This window comes from Camelus dromedarius, chromosome 21 (assembly GCF_036321535.1).
Source record: "Camelus dromedarius isolate mCamDro1 chromosome 21, mCamDro1.pat, whole genome shotgun sequence".
Lineage (NCBI taxonomy): Eukaryota > Metazoa > Chordata > Mammalia > Artiodactyla > Camelidae > Camelus > Camelus dromedarius.
The window spans coordinates 20,109,360-20,123,038 of NC_087456.1; the positions used below are offsets into that span (position 1 = coordinate 20,109,360).

The 13,679-nt window shown below is 32.9% G+C and overlaps 1 protein-coding gene and 1 pseudogene across 2 annotated transcripts in view; one reads left to right on the forward strand and one right to left on the reverse strand.

The window, feature by feature from the left end:
• AHCTF1 (AT-hook containing transcription factor 1) overlaps positions 1–13,679 on the reverse strand; it is a 79,943-nt gene that overhangs the window by 35,570 nt on the left and 30,694 nt on the right. For both annotated transcript variants that reach the window (XM_031438487.2, XM_031438488.2), the window contains exons 7-15: positions 13,392–13,476; positions 11,962–12,112; positions 10,229–10,361; positions 9,949–10,130; positions 9,468–9,529; positions 8,581–8,709; positions 3,682–3,772; positions 2,510–2,599; positions 576–716 (exon numbers count right to left, since the gene is read on the reverse strand). In XM_031438487.2, the coding sequence (XP_031294347.2) occupies positions 576–716; positions 2,510–2,599; positions 3,682–3,772; positions 8,581–8,709; positions 9,468–9,529; positions 9,949–10,130; positions 10,229–10,361; positions 11,962–12,112; positions 13,392–13,476 (1,064 nt within the window). The remainder of the gene's footprint in view (positions 1–575; positions 717–2,509; positions 2,600–3,681; positions 3,773–8,580; positions 8,710–9,467; positions 9,530–9,948; positions 10,131–10,228; positions 10,362–11,961; positions 12,113–13,391; positions 13,477–13,679) is intronic.
• On the forward strand, positions 3,888–7,526 carry LOC135318812 (polyribonucleotide nucleotidyltransferase 1, mitochondrial-like; annotated as a pseudogene).

Here is a 13,679-nt window from a genome sequence, read left to right on the forward strand (position 1 = left end):
TTAATTCCTTGGTGATTTTAACAATACATATGTATTTTTAAACAAACTTAGCCTGAACAAATAATCTCCAAAATGCTAAAATAACTCAATGATTAAATAGATATTTCAGGTAAATATGCTTCCACATTAGCTACACTTCCATTTAGCTAATTTCAGTAGTCAAATTTATACATTAATACAAACTAGTACAGTATCATTAATACAGGTTGTTCAAACCAGGACTTTAAAGGAAACTGGCTATTTTGTTTAAATGGCAAAACAAAGATGAAAATTACAATGACCACCTCTACAAATAAAAACTTACATAAAATTTTAAAATCTGAAGTTCTGCTATTCGTACATTACCTTAAAAATCCTTACATTTAACCTTCAAATTTCCCAAGCTTATTTAATCATGGGCTCACAGTACATCTAAAAACATTCTGTAGCTTATCATTTAAAAAACAAAAAATTTCAGCATTTGAGAAATAATGGCCTCTCTGCCCAATGATCCTTCTTATAGGAAATATTTTCTTTCTCAAAGTCAAGAAGTAAAATTCAATAAAATATTCATTTACATAAGACAAAGAGCACACCTCTTTCAGTGATTTCTTGGGCTTCTGTTGCAAAACAGCTTAAGACTGTATGAAGGTTGCTCAGAAGTAAATGGCACTGTTGGATGGACTGTATAGTTTGTGGATCAATGAAATGACATGAACCATCAAATAATGGTGCACCTTTTAAGGATAAAATATATGATTAGTTTTGACACAGTAAATCTAAATTAATCATAACCACAAATGCAAAATACTTCAAATTCCTATTAACCACAGAATTACTCTATACATCATAAGATTTACAAAGACAAGCTTCAAGTGACAAATATCCGCAAGGAATTTAGAAGGGAAAAATACAAATTACTGTTAAAAATGTAGAATGAAGGGGAAGGGTATAGCTCAATTGGTAGAGCACATGCTCAGCACACAAGAGGTCCCAGGTTCAATCCCCGGTACCTCCTCCAAGTCGAAATCAATGAAGAAACCTAATTACCTGCCTGCCTGAATACAAAAATGTAGAATGAGGTGAGCACGGAGGAAAGTGATACATTCAACTTTAGATTCAATAGAAATCAGTTATATTCATTAAATGCGTATCTTTCAAAAAATGTTTTATATCAGATCTTTTATGTACCATGTTGTTTTGCGATTATTATTTATAAGAACTCTTTCTTTTACCTCCAGTCTTCAATAGTGAGACACTAAAATTAAGACTCAAGTAAGACTTAATTACAATACAACTGCATGCTTGCTATAATGCATTGCAGACTTCATTGTCCTTTCATTTCAAACTGAAGGTTGAATTTACAAGTGCATTTTGGGGGAAACTATTTTAGGTGCTTTTGGTTACATCTTTTTAGATAAGATTTAATTAATATTTAATGTGTGATTGGATCAGAAAACAAATATCTTACTTCTAAATACTTCCTCAAACTGTTTTACTTTCAATACATTTAAAATACTATTATGCTTTCTATTTTAATTATTCTTAGTTAAAAAAAATTAATCAGTAATAAAATTCAAAGCAATAATGACTGAGCTGCCAAGTTCAACCCTGAAACATCACATTATGCTCAAAGCATAATAAAGACATACAATTTATGAAATAAGTTGAACTTTTTTTTTAACATAACTTACATAATCAGCCCTGAAAACATTTTCCTCTCAAAAAAACTTTTTACCCTGATTCTGAATTATCAGGTGTTCCAGACTTCAAATGTACTGTGATCACTAAAATATTTAAAATTTCTTATTTCTTGTTTACAGTTTAAGTATGCCCTAAAAATACTATAGAACCCCATGTCTTCCTATTAAATTTTGTTGGTTTAAAAATTCCCTACTTTTAAATAAATACTTTTTTAAAAAGTCCATTTGTTCATTCATCATGACACAATAATACTAATACATATATATACACACTTCTAAAGAAACTTGAATTTTTTTTCATGTACAAGGCAATCATTTTACCTTTAATGTTATTTTGCACTAATCGCGCATAATGGTTTAATATTCACAAGATACCAAAAAATTCAAAGTGTACAATAGACTAATAAACAAGACTTGGCATGAGTAATGATATCTGTTAGTAGAAGACAGAGGTGATGAATTTTTGCCCTGCCTTTCAGCTTCTTTATACTTGTAAATATTTTAAATAAAAATGAACGAAGTTCAGAGGTTAACTGGAATACTTGATGCCATCATCGGCATATTTTATCAATTAAACTCCTAAGAGCAAAAGTTAAGTAAGGTGTAATTCTGAAATCTGCTATTATGGACATACCCAACATGTTGCCAATTTAAACAATCTGTTGCAAAATGTTCAAAAACAATCCTGTCAGTTGAATGTTAAAAAAAAAGAAACTGTTTTCTTCTGGGACTTCTTTAAACAGTTTACAACTTCAAAATCATTAAAAATTATTGTTGTTATATACTTAAATCATAAGCCAAAATTAGTTTGTTCATATAATACTTACAAAGTCTGTCAAATTCCTCTTTTGTGAGAACCACTTTATTCCATGTCCATTCAAGAACAAAACGCAAATTAGCAGCAGAATTTGGTTGTTCTTATTTGTAATTATGAAAGGAAAAAAAAAGAATGATTATTAATTACAAACAACAAAAAAATGAAACTTTTCAATGGAGAAACCTGACAGAAACCACCCTAGCCAAGTGATCAGCATGAACAACATTAATGGAGACAAACTGGTATCACATATCCTTCTTCTCAGTGTATCACATTAGGGAGCACATCAATTTATGTAGTGCTACTGTGAAAAATGCAGAATCTGAATTTAATCATGAGAAAAGATCAAAAAACAAACTGACAGGTGGTCTACAAAATAACAGGCTCATATTCTTTAAAACTGTCAATTTCTTGAAAGACAAAGCCTTAAGAATTAAACAAGATTAAGAGAGTGTAAAAAGATGAACACTAAATAGAAGACACATTCTGGATTGGATTCTAAATTCCCTCTCCCTAAAAAATGTTACAAAGGACATTAGTAGTGAGATTAAAAGATATATCGATTAAATAGCATGTATTAATATTAGTTTTCTTGATTTTTGTAACTGCAAACTGGTTTTCTAAGTGAATATCCTTGTTCTTAAAAGGATATATATTGAAATATTTATGAGTAAAGAAGCACAGCACAATGCCTTCAACTTATTCTCAAATGGTCAGAACAAAAATGTGTGCATGTGAAGTGTGTGTTTGTAAAGAGAGTAATACAAACAAACTGAATGAATCCCCAGAGAAATTTTCTGAGTGAAAAGAACCAATCCTAAGAGGTAACATACTATATGATTTCACTTACGAGCATTTTTGAAATGACAAAATTATAGAAATAGAGAATAAATTTGGTTGTCAGGGGTTAGAAATGAGGGGAGCGGGGCAGAGGTAGTAGGTGTGTATACACATGGACAACATGGGACATCCTGAATGTGACACTTTACTAGATTTGCCAGGTCTTACCATTCACAAGAAGGGGATGGGAGGGTAAATGGTAAACTATCTCTCTGTCTTACAATTGATGTGAACCTACAATTATCTCAAAATAAAGTTTAACTTAAACACCACCCCCCAAAAAGATGAACTGTTAATTTTAAAAATACAAAAGTATTCTTTAATTATTAAATATAATCTTACCTTCTGTTATCCACCTTCTGATACATCCAGTCAAAAGTCCCAGAGAACTTGTCTGTACTGCTGCTGACAATATAGCTTCTAACTGTTCTTCCTAAACCATATATTTAAAAAGAAAAAGAATGGATATGTGATCAGAGACAGAGGTGGCAAGTTCTAGCTCAGAATAAAGAACGTTAAAGGATTAAAAATCATTATGACTCACTAAGATGGTTATAAAGAAAAAGAAAACAAGCACTGTTGATGATGTAGAAAAACTGGAATCCCTCACACACTGCTGGCTGGAATGTAAAATGGGACAGTCACTTTGGAAAATAATCTGGTGGCTCCTCAAAATCTTAAATATATTTACCATATGACCCAGCAATTCCATATCTAGGTATACACCCAAGAGAAATGAAAACACATGACTGTACAAAAACTGTATATGAAGCAGTATTATTCATAATAGTCAAAAAATGAAAACCCAAATGCCTATCAACTGAAGAATGGATAAACTGTGGTATATTTATATAGTGAAATCTTACACAGCTACAAAATGAGATGAAGTACTGATCCATGCTACAACATGGATGAACCTTGAAAACACTGTGCTAAGTCAAACAAGTCAGTCACAAAAGACCATATACTGTTTGATTCCATTCATACGAAATGTCTATAACAAGTATTATCTATAAAGACAGAAAGCAGATTAGTGGTTACCAAAGCCTAGGGGAAAGAAGAGAGGGAAAGGAATTGACTGCTAATGGGTATAGGGTTTTGGAGGTGATGAAATGTTCTAAGATTCAATGTGGTGATAGTTGTACAACTCCATAAATACAGTAAAAAACACTGAATTGAATGGTATATGAATTAAATCTCAATAAAGCCATTATTTAAAAAAGGGATTATATACACCTTGTTCAAGAATCCATGAATTTCATGGGGGAGGGTATAGCTCAGCGGTAGAGTGTGTGTTTAGCATGTACAAGGTCCTGGGTTCAATTCCCAGTACCTCTACTTAAAAAAAAAAAAAAAAAAAAAAGAGAGAGAGAGAGAGAGATGAGTTAAACAGGAATAGAAGCAGATACAATACGATAAAGGGTTCCCCCAAACTAGAAAAAAGCATGATTGTGAGATTCATTAGAACAATTTACATTCAAATCAGTGACAAAACAAGGATGTCTGCTAGTACCATTATTTTTCTACAGTTTGTAGAGGTTCTACCAAATGTTATGAGAAAATAAAGTAATAAACAAAAATATGGGGGGGAAGCCTGTATTTGCTGATTGCATAGCTTGAAAATCCAAGAGATTCTAATTTAATTAAGTAGATATCAAATGAGTAGCAATAATCATCTAGAAATGAATATGGGGAAAATGGTCTACTCATAAAAAACGACATTTAGGGATAAAAATAGAAAGAAAACACACTAGAAAATAACCATAAACTCTTACTGATAGATATAAAACAAACCCTAAATAAATGGAAAGATAACCCATTTACACTTAGATGATTATAAAAATGTCAATTCTCCCCCAAATTCATCTGTGAATATAACAAAATTTCCAAAATAATTTCAATAGGGGTTCTGGATAAAATCATCTTGTAATTAATACAAAAGGATAAATGCCTATGAACTACCAAAAACTACAGATAAAAAAGGCACTGCATTACTATCAGAGCAGTATACTAAAATAACATAGAAATAGATAACTAGATTTATGAAATAAGATTAAAATCTGGAAATAGAACCCAATAGATACGAACGTATAATATCAGATAAAAGTGGTATTTCAATAGCATGAGAAGGGATATGATGGGTTCTATCTCATAAATGGTATATCACAGCTGGACTAATCATCTGGGAAAAAGAAAACTGAACCTTTACCTGATCTGATACAAAAAGATGAATTACAGCCTTAAATTAAAAAAAAAATTCATATGTTAGAAACCATTTTTAAGCCAGAGCTATAAAGTGCATTTGACTATAAAAATATTAATTTGAATATCATAAAAAGATACCATAAAACAATCAAGAGGAAATAGCAGGAAAGACATCTATAAGATCTGACAGAGTATCTATATATTTTACAAAGAATTTCTATAAACAGAAAGACAACTCAATAAAAGGTAAAACCTATAAATATATAATTAAAGAACAAATCCTGATGACAAATTTTTGAAACTACATATATGGTAACATTCTTTTCATGTATATGGAGAAATATATAGATACATGAAAGAAAAGCATACATATCAGAAAATTCATATACCATACATACAAACTAACAAATTACCAAGTGGACACTGATAAAAATTACCACGTCTAGATTGAGAACATTTCCCAGAAGCTGTCTCTTCCTACCTGATCAAAAGCAAATCCCACCCACTCCTCCCATCCCCCATGGTAACCATTCTCCCGCTTTCTGAGGAATCATTTTCTTGCTTTTCTTTTCGTTTCACCTCTAGTATGCATCACTAACAAATACAGCTTAATTTGGCCAATAGTAGGAATAAAGTTTTTTTAAAAAAGATACATGAAAAAATGGTCAACAAAATGTGAACATCTGCATGTTTCTGTATATTTTAGTCAATTTCTAAATTCAAATTATTTGTTTATTACCTATGTAAGGGGGGGGGGAACATGGTTTGGATTACCAGATTTAAAATAATCACAGAACACATTAAATGCTTATTTAATTCACGTGGCTAAAATACCAGTTATTTTTTATTATTTCATTTTTCTTTTCAAAACTTAGATATCATTACTTTTAACTAAATATAATAATGTATAATTAGGAAGAAAAATCATTATTAATTCCCTAAAGTAAAAAAAAAAAAATTAAATATTGCATTCAAAGTGCCGAACTCCTCAAGGATGATTAACAGTTCCCAGATAACACTAATTTGAAGCTTTTGGCAGGGAAAGGTAGTCAGCTTCAATCCCTGACCGAAGGGCCCTATGATCAGGGCAACCAGGGCAAAATTTACATGAAGTCTCTTAATGAACCTAATTCAGAGCTGCACAAAGCCATTTGAATGGAATCTTACTAGCTTAAATGCAAATGCATGGGCCCATAGAATATCCTGTTTCATCAACCATAACTCTTATATTATTCAGGGCCCATTAAATAGAAAGAACAGATTTCTTCTGCATAAAGTATTAACAATTCTTCTAGAACAGTCACCAAATAGATGGGCTAAAAAGACTATAATACTTACAATGAAAAAAAGATTATCAACAAAACTATTTCACATGAGCCCAAAAGTCATTTTGGCCAGGGTTTTTTTCTTTCCTATTTAGAAACTGAATAAAACTATTCCAAAACCTCAAGCATCTAGAAAAGAAAATGGACCTGTTGTAGAATCTGTTCAGGTTCCATTATGAAAATCAGCAAAATCTATTTGAACAGGTGGATGTTATTTCAAGCTGAAACAGGATTAACTATTAATCAGGTAGATGAAGAAACATTTCCTGTTTGCACCAACACCCAGTGCTATGCATGAAGCAAGACTTCATTACTGAAATCTGCAAAGATGATCAAGAGCAGCAATTATAATCTGAAGCAGTGCATACACCACAATAACTGAAATCAGACACTGGAGTAATGGTTAAAACGATATCCATTTGACTACAGCACTACTTCCTAACACACAATTTGATCAATGAAAGGTTTAACATCCCACTGCCTGAGGATTAGAAGTTGACCAAGAAATTCAGGTGAAATACTTTGGACATGATCTGGCTGATGAAAGAAATGAGGCTTTCCTGTAAAGTGCTCCAGTCTTCAAACAGGTTTCTCTTAAGTAATTCCTGTTACTTGTGGATAAAAATGGAGTATCACACCACAACCATTTGTCTTTAAAGAGTAAAAAAGGATACAAATCAACAAGGATAAAGAAAAAACAGAAGTCATCATGGGATAAGACAGCTCAGCAAAACTTTTGAAAAGCAGTACTGAGTAGAAGAAAGGTGACTGATGTAGCAGTGTGAAGTAAACCATGCCCTAAAAGTCCGCACAGAGGGAAATTATAGAATAGGGTCAGTATGGCTCTCAAAATCCTATTAGGTTAAGTTCTTGGAGAAACCAAGTACAGACGAAAGTGGGTGAAAGGGTGGTCAAACATGGGGTTAAAAACAGGTAACAAGTTAAAACTCAGTATATGGAATAGACAGTCCCACTCTTCTGTTACCCGGCAGCAAAGAACTGCAGAGGCCAGTTTGATAGATCTCTAGAAACACTGAATGACTCAAGAAAAAAATCTGGATTCAGATTTCAAAAATTAGGATTCTGACTTCCACAACTGAGTCTGACTCCCATAACTGTCTTGTGTTTTGCAGGAACTTGGAATCACTAATAGGCTTTCACAGTATACTGGTTTCTATAGAGCAGTGGTTCTCAAAATACTGTACTGGAAATCATATCAAGGGCTTATTAAAACACCAATTGCTGGGCTCTACTCCAGCAGTTTCTGCTTCAACAGCTCTAAGGTAGGAATCAAGAACTTGCATTTCTAACAAGTTCCCAGGGAAGGTGTTATTAGAGACCACAATTTGTTGCTATAGATTATGAGATTCACCTTAGTCAAGATGGTTTCCATTCATGTGGTCTCATTCTCTTACACCTATGCTGTTCTCTCTGGGGCTGAAAAATGGCTCCCAGATTGTTGTAATGATTTCTACTAATGCCTGATGCAGCCATGATACGTTTCCTATCCTACAGACCTGGTGCCAAGTCAGGCCTATCGGATCCTGGAAGTATGAAGAATTTTAAGCAAAACCAAAGACCACAGCTACAGACATGCAGAGTAGGCATCATACCACTCAACATTCTTTCGCAGAAATTATTTAACAGATTTTTATAATAGAAAGCTAATAACATATGATCCAAAAGAAACAACAGTTAAAAATCATCTCACCTGACTTAAGCTGGAAGGCTGAATATCAGTAAGTCTTGGTGAGAGAAGGCCAGCCACAAGACATCGATTATAACCATCAGGAATCACTTCATTCAGAGATGGTCCTGATCTCTTTAAAAAAGTCAAAGTCTATAACACAGTGATAGATATCAGTCAATACTCAATTCAAATAATCAAATTTAAGTTAATTAATAACTTATCACCATTCTTTGCACTTAACATTTTGAATAAAACTAAAAGATACCGAATGAAAATTGTAGAAGACTACATTTTTGTACTACTTGCAAAGGAAAGCGCTTATAGGTTTTTAAGGTGACCAGTGCTTGCTAGTTACCCACTATAAAGCTAACGGGTGTGGTGACAGATCTTAACGAACTTAACACACACAAAAGAAAAATCCTGCACTTTACTCCTCTTGGTCTAAGAGATCTGATATGAAATATAAATAGGGCATTCATCCACATCTAGCTGATAGTCACTCCATGGAAAAGTATTTTCAACATACAGTCATAACCCATTCTGTGCCAGTCGCTGTGCCACTGTGTTAGGTACCTTCTTTGCATTAGTTTATTTAGTCGTAAGCTTTCTCTGAAGGAGGAAAATTAAGAAGATGGATAAAAAGAGATGTGGTAAGGCACTGACCTACTTCACTCTTCTGCTTGGGGTTCAAGTAGCTAACATTCACATAAATCTGCTAAAAACATCCCAATACCTCTTCTAGAAGGTTGCCATCAGTAACTGACGCTACTAGCTGCTAATCTCATAAACCTAGTAGAAGCTACCATGAAAGATGAAACAATAGTTTATATAATTAACATTAAGTAAAATTTAAACCCATGAACTGACTTCAGTTCAAGAAGAAATGCCCTGTACAACTTGTCACCTACCTCCTTCTGAAAGCCAGTACAAGTTATATGAACAACTCCTGAGTTCAACAAACAGGTGGCATCTAAAAAAAAAGATTTAAAAAAATCCACTTAGATATATTTGAGATGGCATTAATATGACAAAACTTATCCTAATAACAGACTTCTAGGCAAAGTATGAAATTACTACATACAATACATTTGAAAATAATTTTCCCAGGTATTTTTATCCTAACACTATGCCAAACCTTATCACAAATGAACTAAATGTGAAATAGTTAATATCTTTTCTAGCAAATTTAGAAGTGATTTCTTCATTAAACATATAAGCATTAAACTTCTTGTGTACATATATCAAATTAACTTTCTAACTTATCCATATATTAACAATAATGAGAAACAAATAGTAATACACTATATACACACAAACAGCACAAATACACACACACATATACTTTTGCATGTTATTTTTCTCAAAAAGTAATGTTAACGAAATACATACCAAAATTGTAAGTGCTTGGGTTAAAAAACTGCTCAGGAGGTGGGTATGAAGGAGGAACTCCTCGACTTAAACTTCTCTCATGTACTAATATATCCAAGATGTAGTGTGGAGAAGTACTACTCACAACAGAATCCAGTGACCACAAAGCAAAATAAGAGCAATTATGTAGATACTCTCCTGATCTAAAAGAAAATTTTATAGAATTATTAAGTCAATGATTTGCTACACATAAAAATTCCAAACATACATACACACGCACATAGAGAGTGAGAAATCATACCTTAATGAATCTGGCATTTGTGCATGATACCAACGATTTATGTCAAAAAGTCCCAAATATATAGAAGGCTTTCCCTGTCCATATACAGTCACCTGCCAGGTAAAGACTGAAACACTGGTGTCAGGAGACAGAGCTAAAAGAAAAGAATGTAATTTTTAAAACAGAGTAAATAATCTCAAAGTAAGTCCCCCAAATAAAATTATAGCAAGATTTTCTCCTAAATTAAGAAGTTTAATTCATATTTGATTTGTCAAAACACATTTCTATCATTTGTTCTATAAGAAGAGATTTATTCACTTGTATCTTAACTTTTTCTATTTCTTTTTTTTTAATTGAAGTAGTCAGTTTACAATATGTCAATTTCTGGTGTACAGCATAATGTTTTAGTCATACATATACATACATACATTCATTTTCATATTCTTTTTCATTATAGGTTACAAGATACTGAATACAGTTTCCTGTGCTACACAGAAGAAACTTGTTGTTTATGTTTTATATATACTCGTTAATATTTGCAAATCTCAAACTCCCAATTTATCCCCCTTCTTCCCTCTGTTTTTCTATTTCAAGAAGACTTTATTAAAAAACACTCAACAGAAAAGTTTTATGTTCGGTGCCAGTTACACTTTGACAACTACGAGGTACTGTAGGTAGAAAGTAGAAAATGATTCAAATGAGTATTTTCCTAAGAATACAATGCTAGTACAGAGAGCATCAATACCTAAAATGGATGCCTTTTGGCATTAGGATTTAATTCTTTAGAGGAATTCTACTTGAGAATGATTGATCTAGCTAAATGGTAAGGAGCAGGGGTAGAGACAAGAATAGGGATGGTGGCTGGAATGGAAAGACAGGAACAAAGTTAAAAGATGAAGAAAAGGAATGAGGAAAGCAAAAATCTGTGGCACAACTAATGGGAAATATAAAAGGGAAGATGTGGGTGGGGAGTAAGAGACAGAGTTCAATAACTTCTTTTTTGACATGTTCAGTTGGATGTGGAAACTAGATTACACATATCGATGTGGGGACTAGGACAGAGGACATCTCTGGTACGAATGAGCTAACCATGAGAATGAATCCCAGTAAGAACAAACAAAACCAGGGCCCCAGTGCGCATTCCCAGCTGAATAAACCTATCACATTATCACACTTAATTCTCACAACCATCCTCTGCAGGAGGTACAATTGGTATACCACTCATATAAGGAAACAAAGGCTCAGTCCCAAACGTTAAATAATTCCTGAAAGGTCACGAGTGACAAAGCTGGGATTTGAACCCATGTTGGTTGGATTCTAAAATTCTATTTTCACTATGTCAGGATATTTATTAGGAAGAAGGAATAATACTAAAGGAGACTGGAAAAATTCAAGGCAACCAAAGTATGTTTCCATATATGTCTCAGAGAGAAACTTTATTCAGGGACTTTAATTCAGAGATTTATACACTATTCAGAGACTACTGATACATTTTTTTGGTCTGTTTTGAGAGCTGTATTAATCATCTCTCATTTCCTTAATCTATTCATTCTTGAGTTTACACAGAGCAATCTGGAGAGCAAGAAATACCTTGTATCTCACACAGACCTGAATAAACTCCACAATTAGTATTTCAATATTTTAACTGCCAGAAGTATGAACTCTAGAAACCAATACATGTTGTATATCTTAAACCAAGATAAATCTTAAATCAAGCATTCACATGATATAAAATAAGAGTACTTTTAACCAACCTTCATTCATGCCTTCCTCCCTGTCACCATGAGATCGAAATTTCTCTATACTCTGACATCCCAAAAGTTTGGTATTACCAGTCTGTCCCCTCAAAGGAAACATGCCACCAGTGAGGTCCAGTGTATATCTTTCTTCACAGTACTCTAACCCCTGAAACATAAAATGTACATCAATCTATATCTTAAGAGGATTCTAAGAAAAACTCATTCTAAAATCAAATGTTCTCCAAATTTAAAAGTTTTCAGATGATGCAAAGTTAAAAAATGAAGAGAACCAACCATTGGATTTTATATAGCACAAAATACAAATAAAAATGTGAAATTTAGTCTCTCAAAAATAATTACCAATAAATCTTTTAAAAATGTTAATAAACATGGGAAATCTCATAGACTACTGGCTGGGGTGTAAAGTGGACTGAGCATTAAAATTATATATACATATATATACTCTAGGCCAGTAAACCTATTTCTGTGTTCTCATTGAAATTCTTCCACTAAAACAGTAGTCCTTACATTTAAAAAAAAAAAATTGATCCTATAAGAATCTGACAAGAGCTTTAAAACTTTTTCCAGAAAAATGTATACAGCTGTCCCTTGTTATCCATAGGTGATTGGTTCCAGGACCCCCATCAGATTCCAAAGTTCTTTGTATAAAATGATGTAATATCTGCATATAACCTATGCACATCCTCCTCTAAATCAACTCTAGATTACTTATAATACCTAACACAATGTGAATGATAAGTAAGTAGTTGCTGTCACAAGGTAAATTCAAATTTTGCTTTTTGGAACCTTATAGAATTTCTTCCCCCTCCCCTCTTACTGATCGATGATTGGTTAATAAATCCATGTATGTGGAACTGGAGGATAAGGGGGAAAACTAATCATAAAAATGCCACACATAATTCAGGAACTTCAAGGATTCCCTAAAACCCAATCACATACTCTGAAATACTAGGTTAAGAAAGCCTGTTCTAGAGAAAGGAATGTGACGGCTGATCAAATATGGCTAATAGCACCCTGCTAGTTCCTCAAGAATTCAGGGAGAAAAATAATCATCTGAAATGCTAGATACATTTACCCTCTATTACAACTGTAAATGGCAAGACTGTTTATAAAGTCACCCCATGGCTTATTGTTCAATGTGTTAGAGCAACAAAGTGGGATTATTTTTCTTGGCTACACAAGCTTGAGCCTTGTCCAATCCCCTCATTCTAGAGGAAAATGATACCCAGAGATTTTACAATTGCTACCTTGGTAAATACAAGTCTCCTGACCCCAATCTAATACTTTTCCCATTATATTATGAATATAGTATTAACTTGAATATAAGAATAACGTTTCAGTATCTCAGTATTTTAAAACAGACTTATAATAGGCAAACAATGAACAAAATGGTACTATGAAGCCATATTACCATTACCATTTACCTCATATAAGATTTGTCCTGATGCCAAACACTTTCTGTCACCAAAGGCCAGCTGAAGCAGATGCAAACTCAAGACATCGCCTTCACTGAAAGAAACAGAAATCAGCCAAAGAAAAATACTAAATTATCTTATTAACACAATAAGCACCTCTTATGTCCAAATAAATTTAGTTTACATATAATATTGAGTTCATGTGACAAAACTAAGGTCACTGTGAAGAAATTAGTTTTACCTGGTTGTTTTCACAAAATGCAGTCCTTTGAAATAACTGATTTTTAATTTTTTATT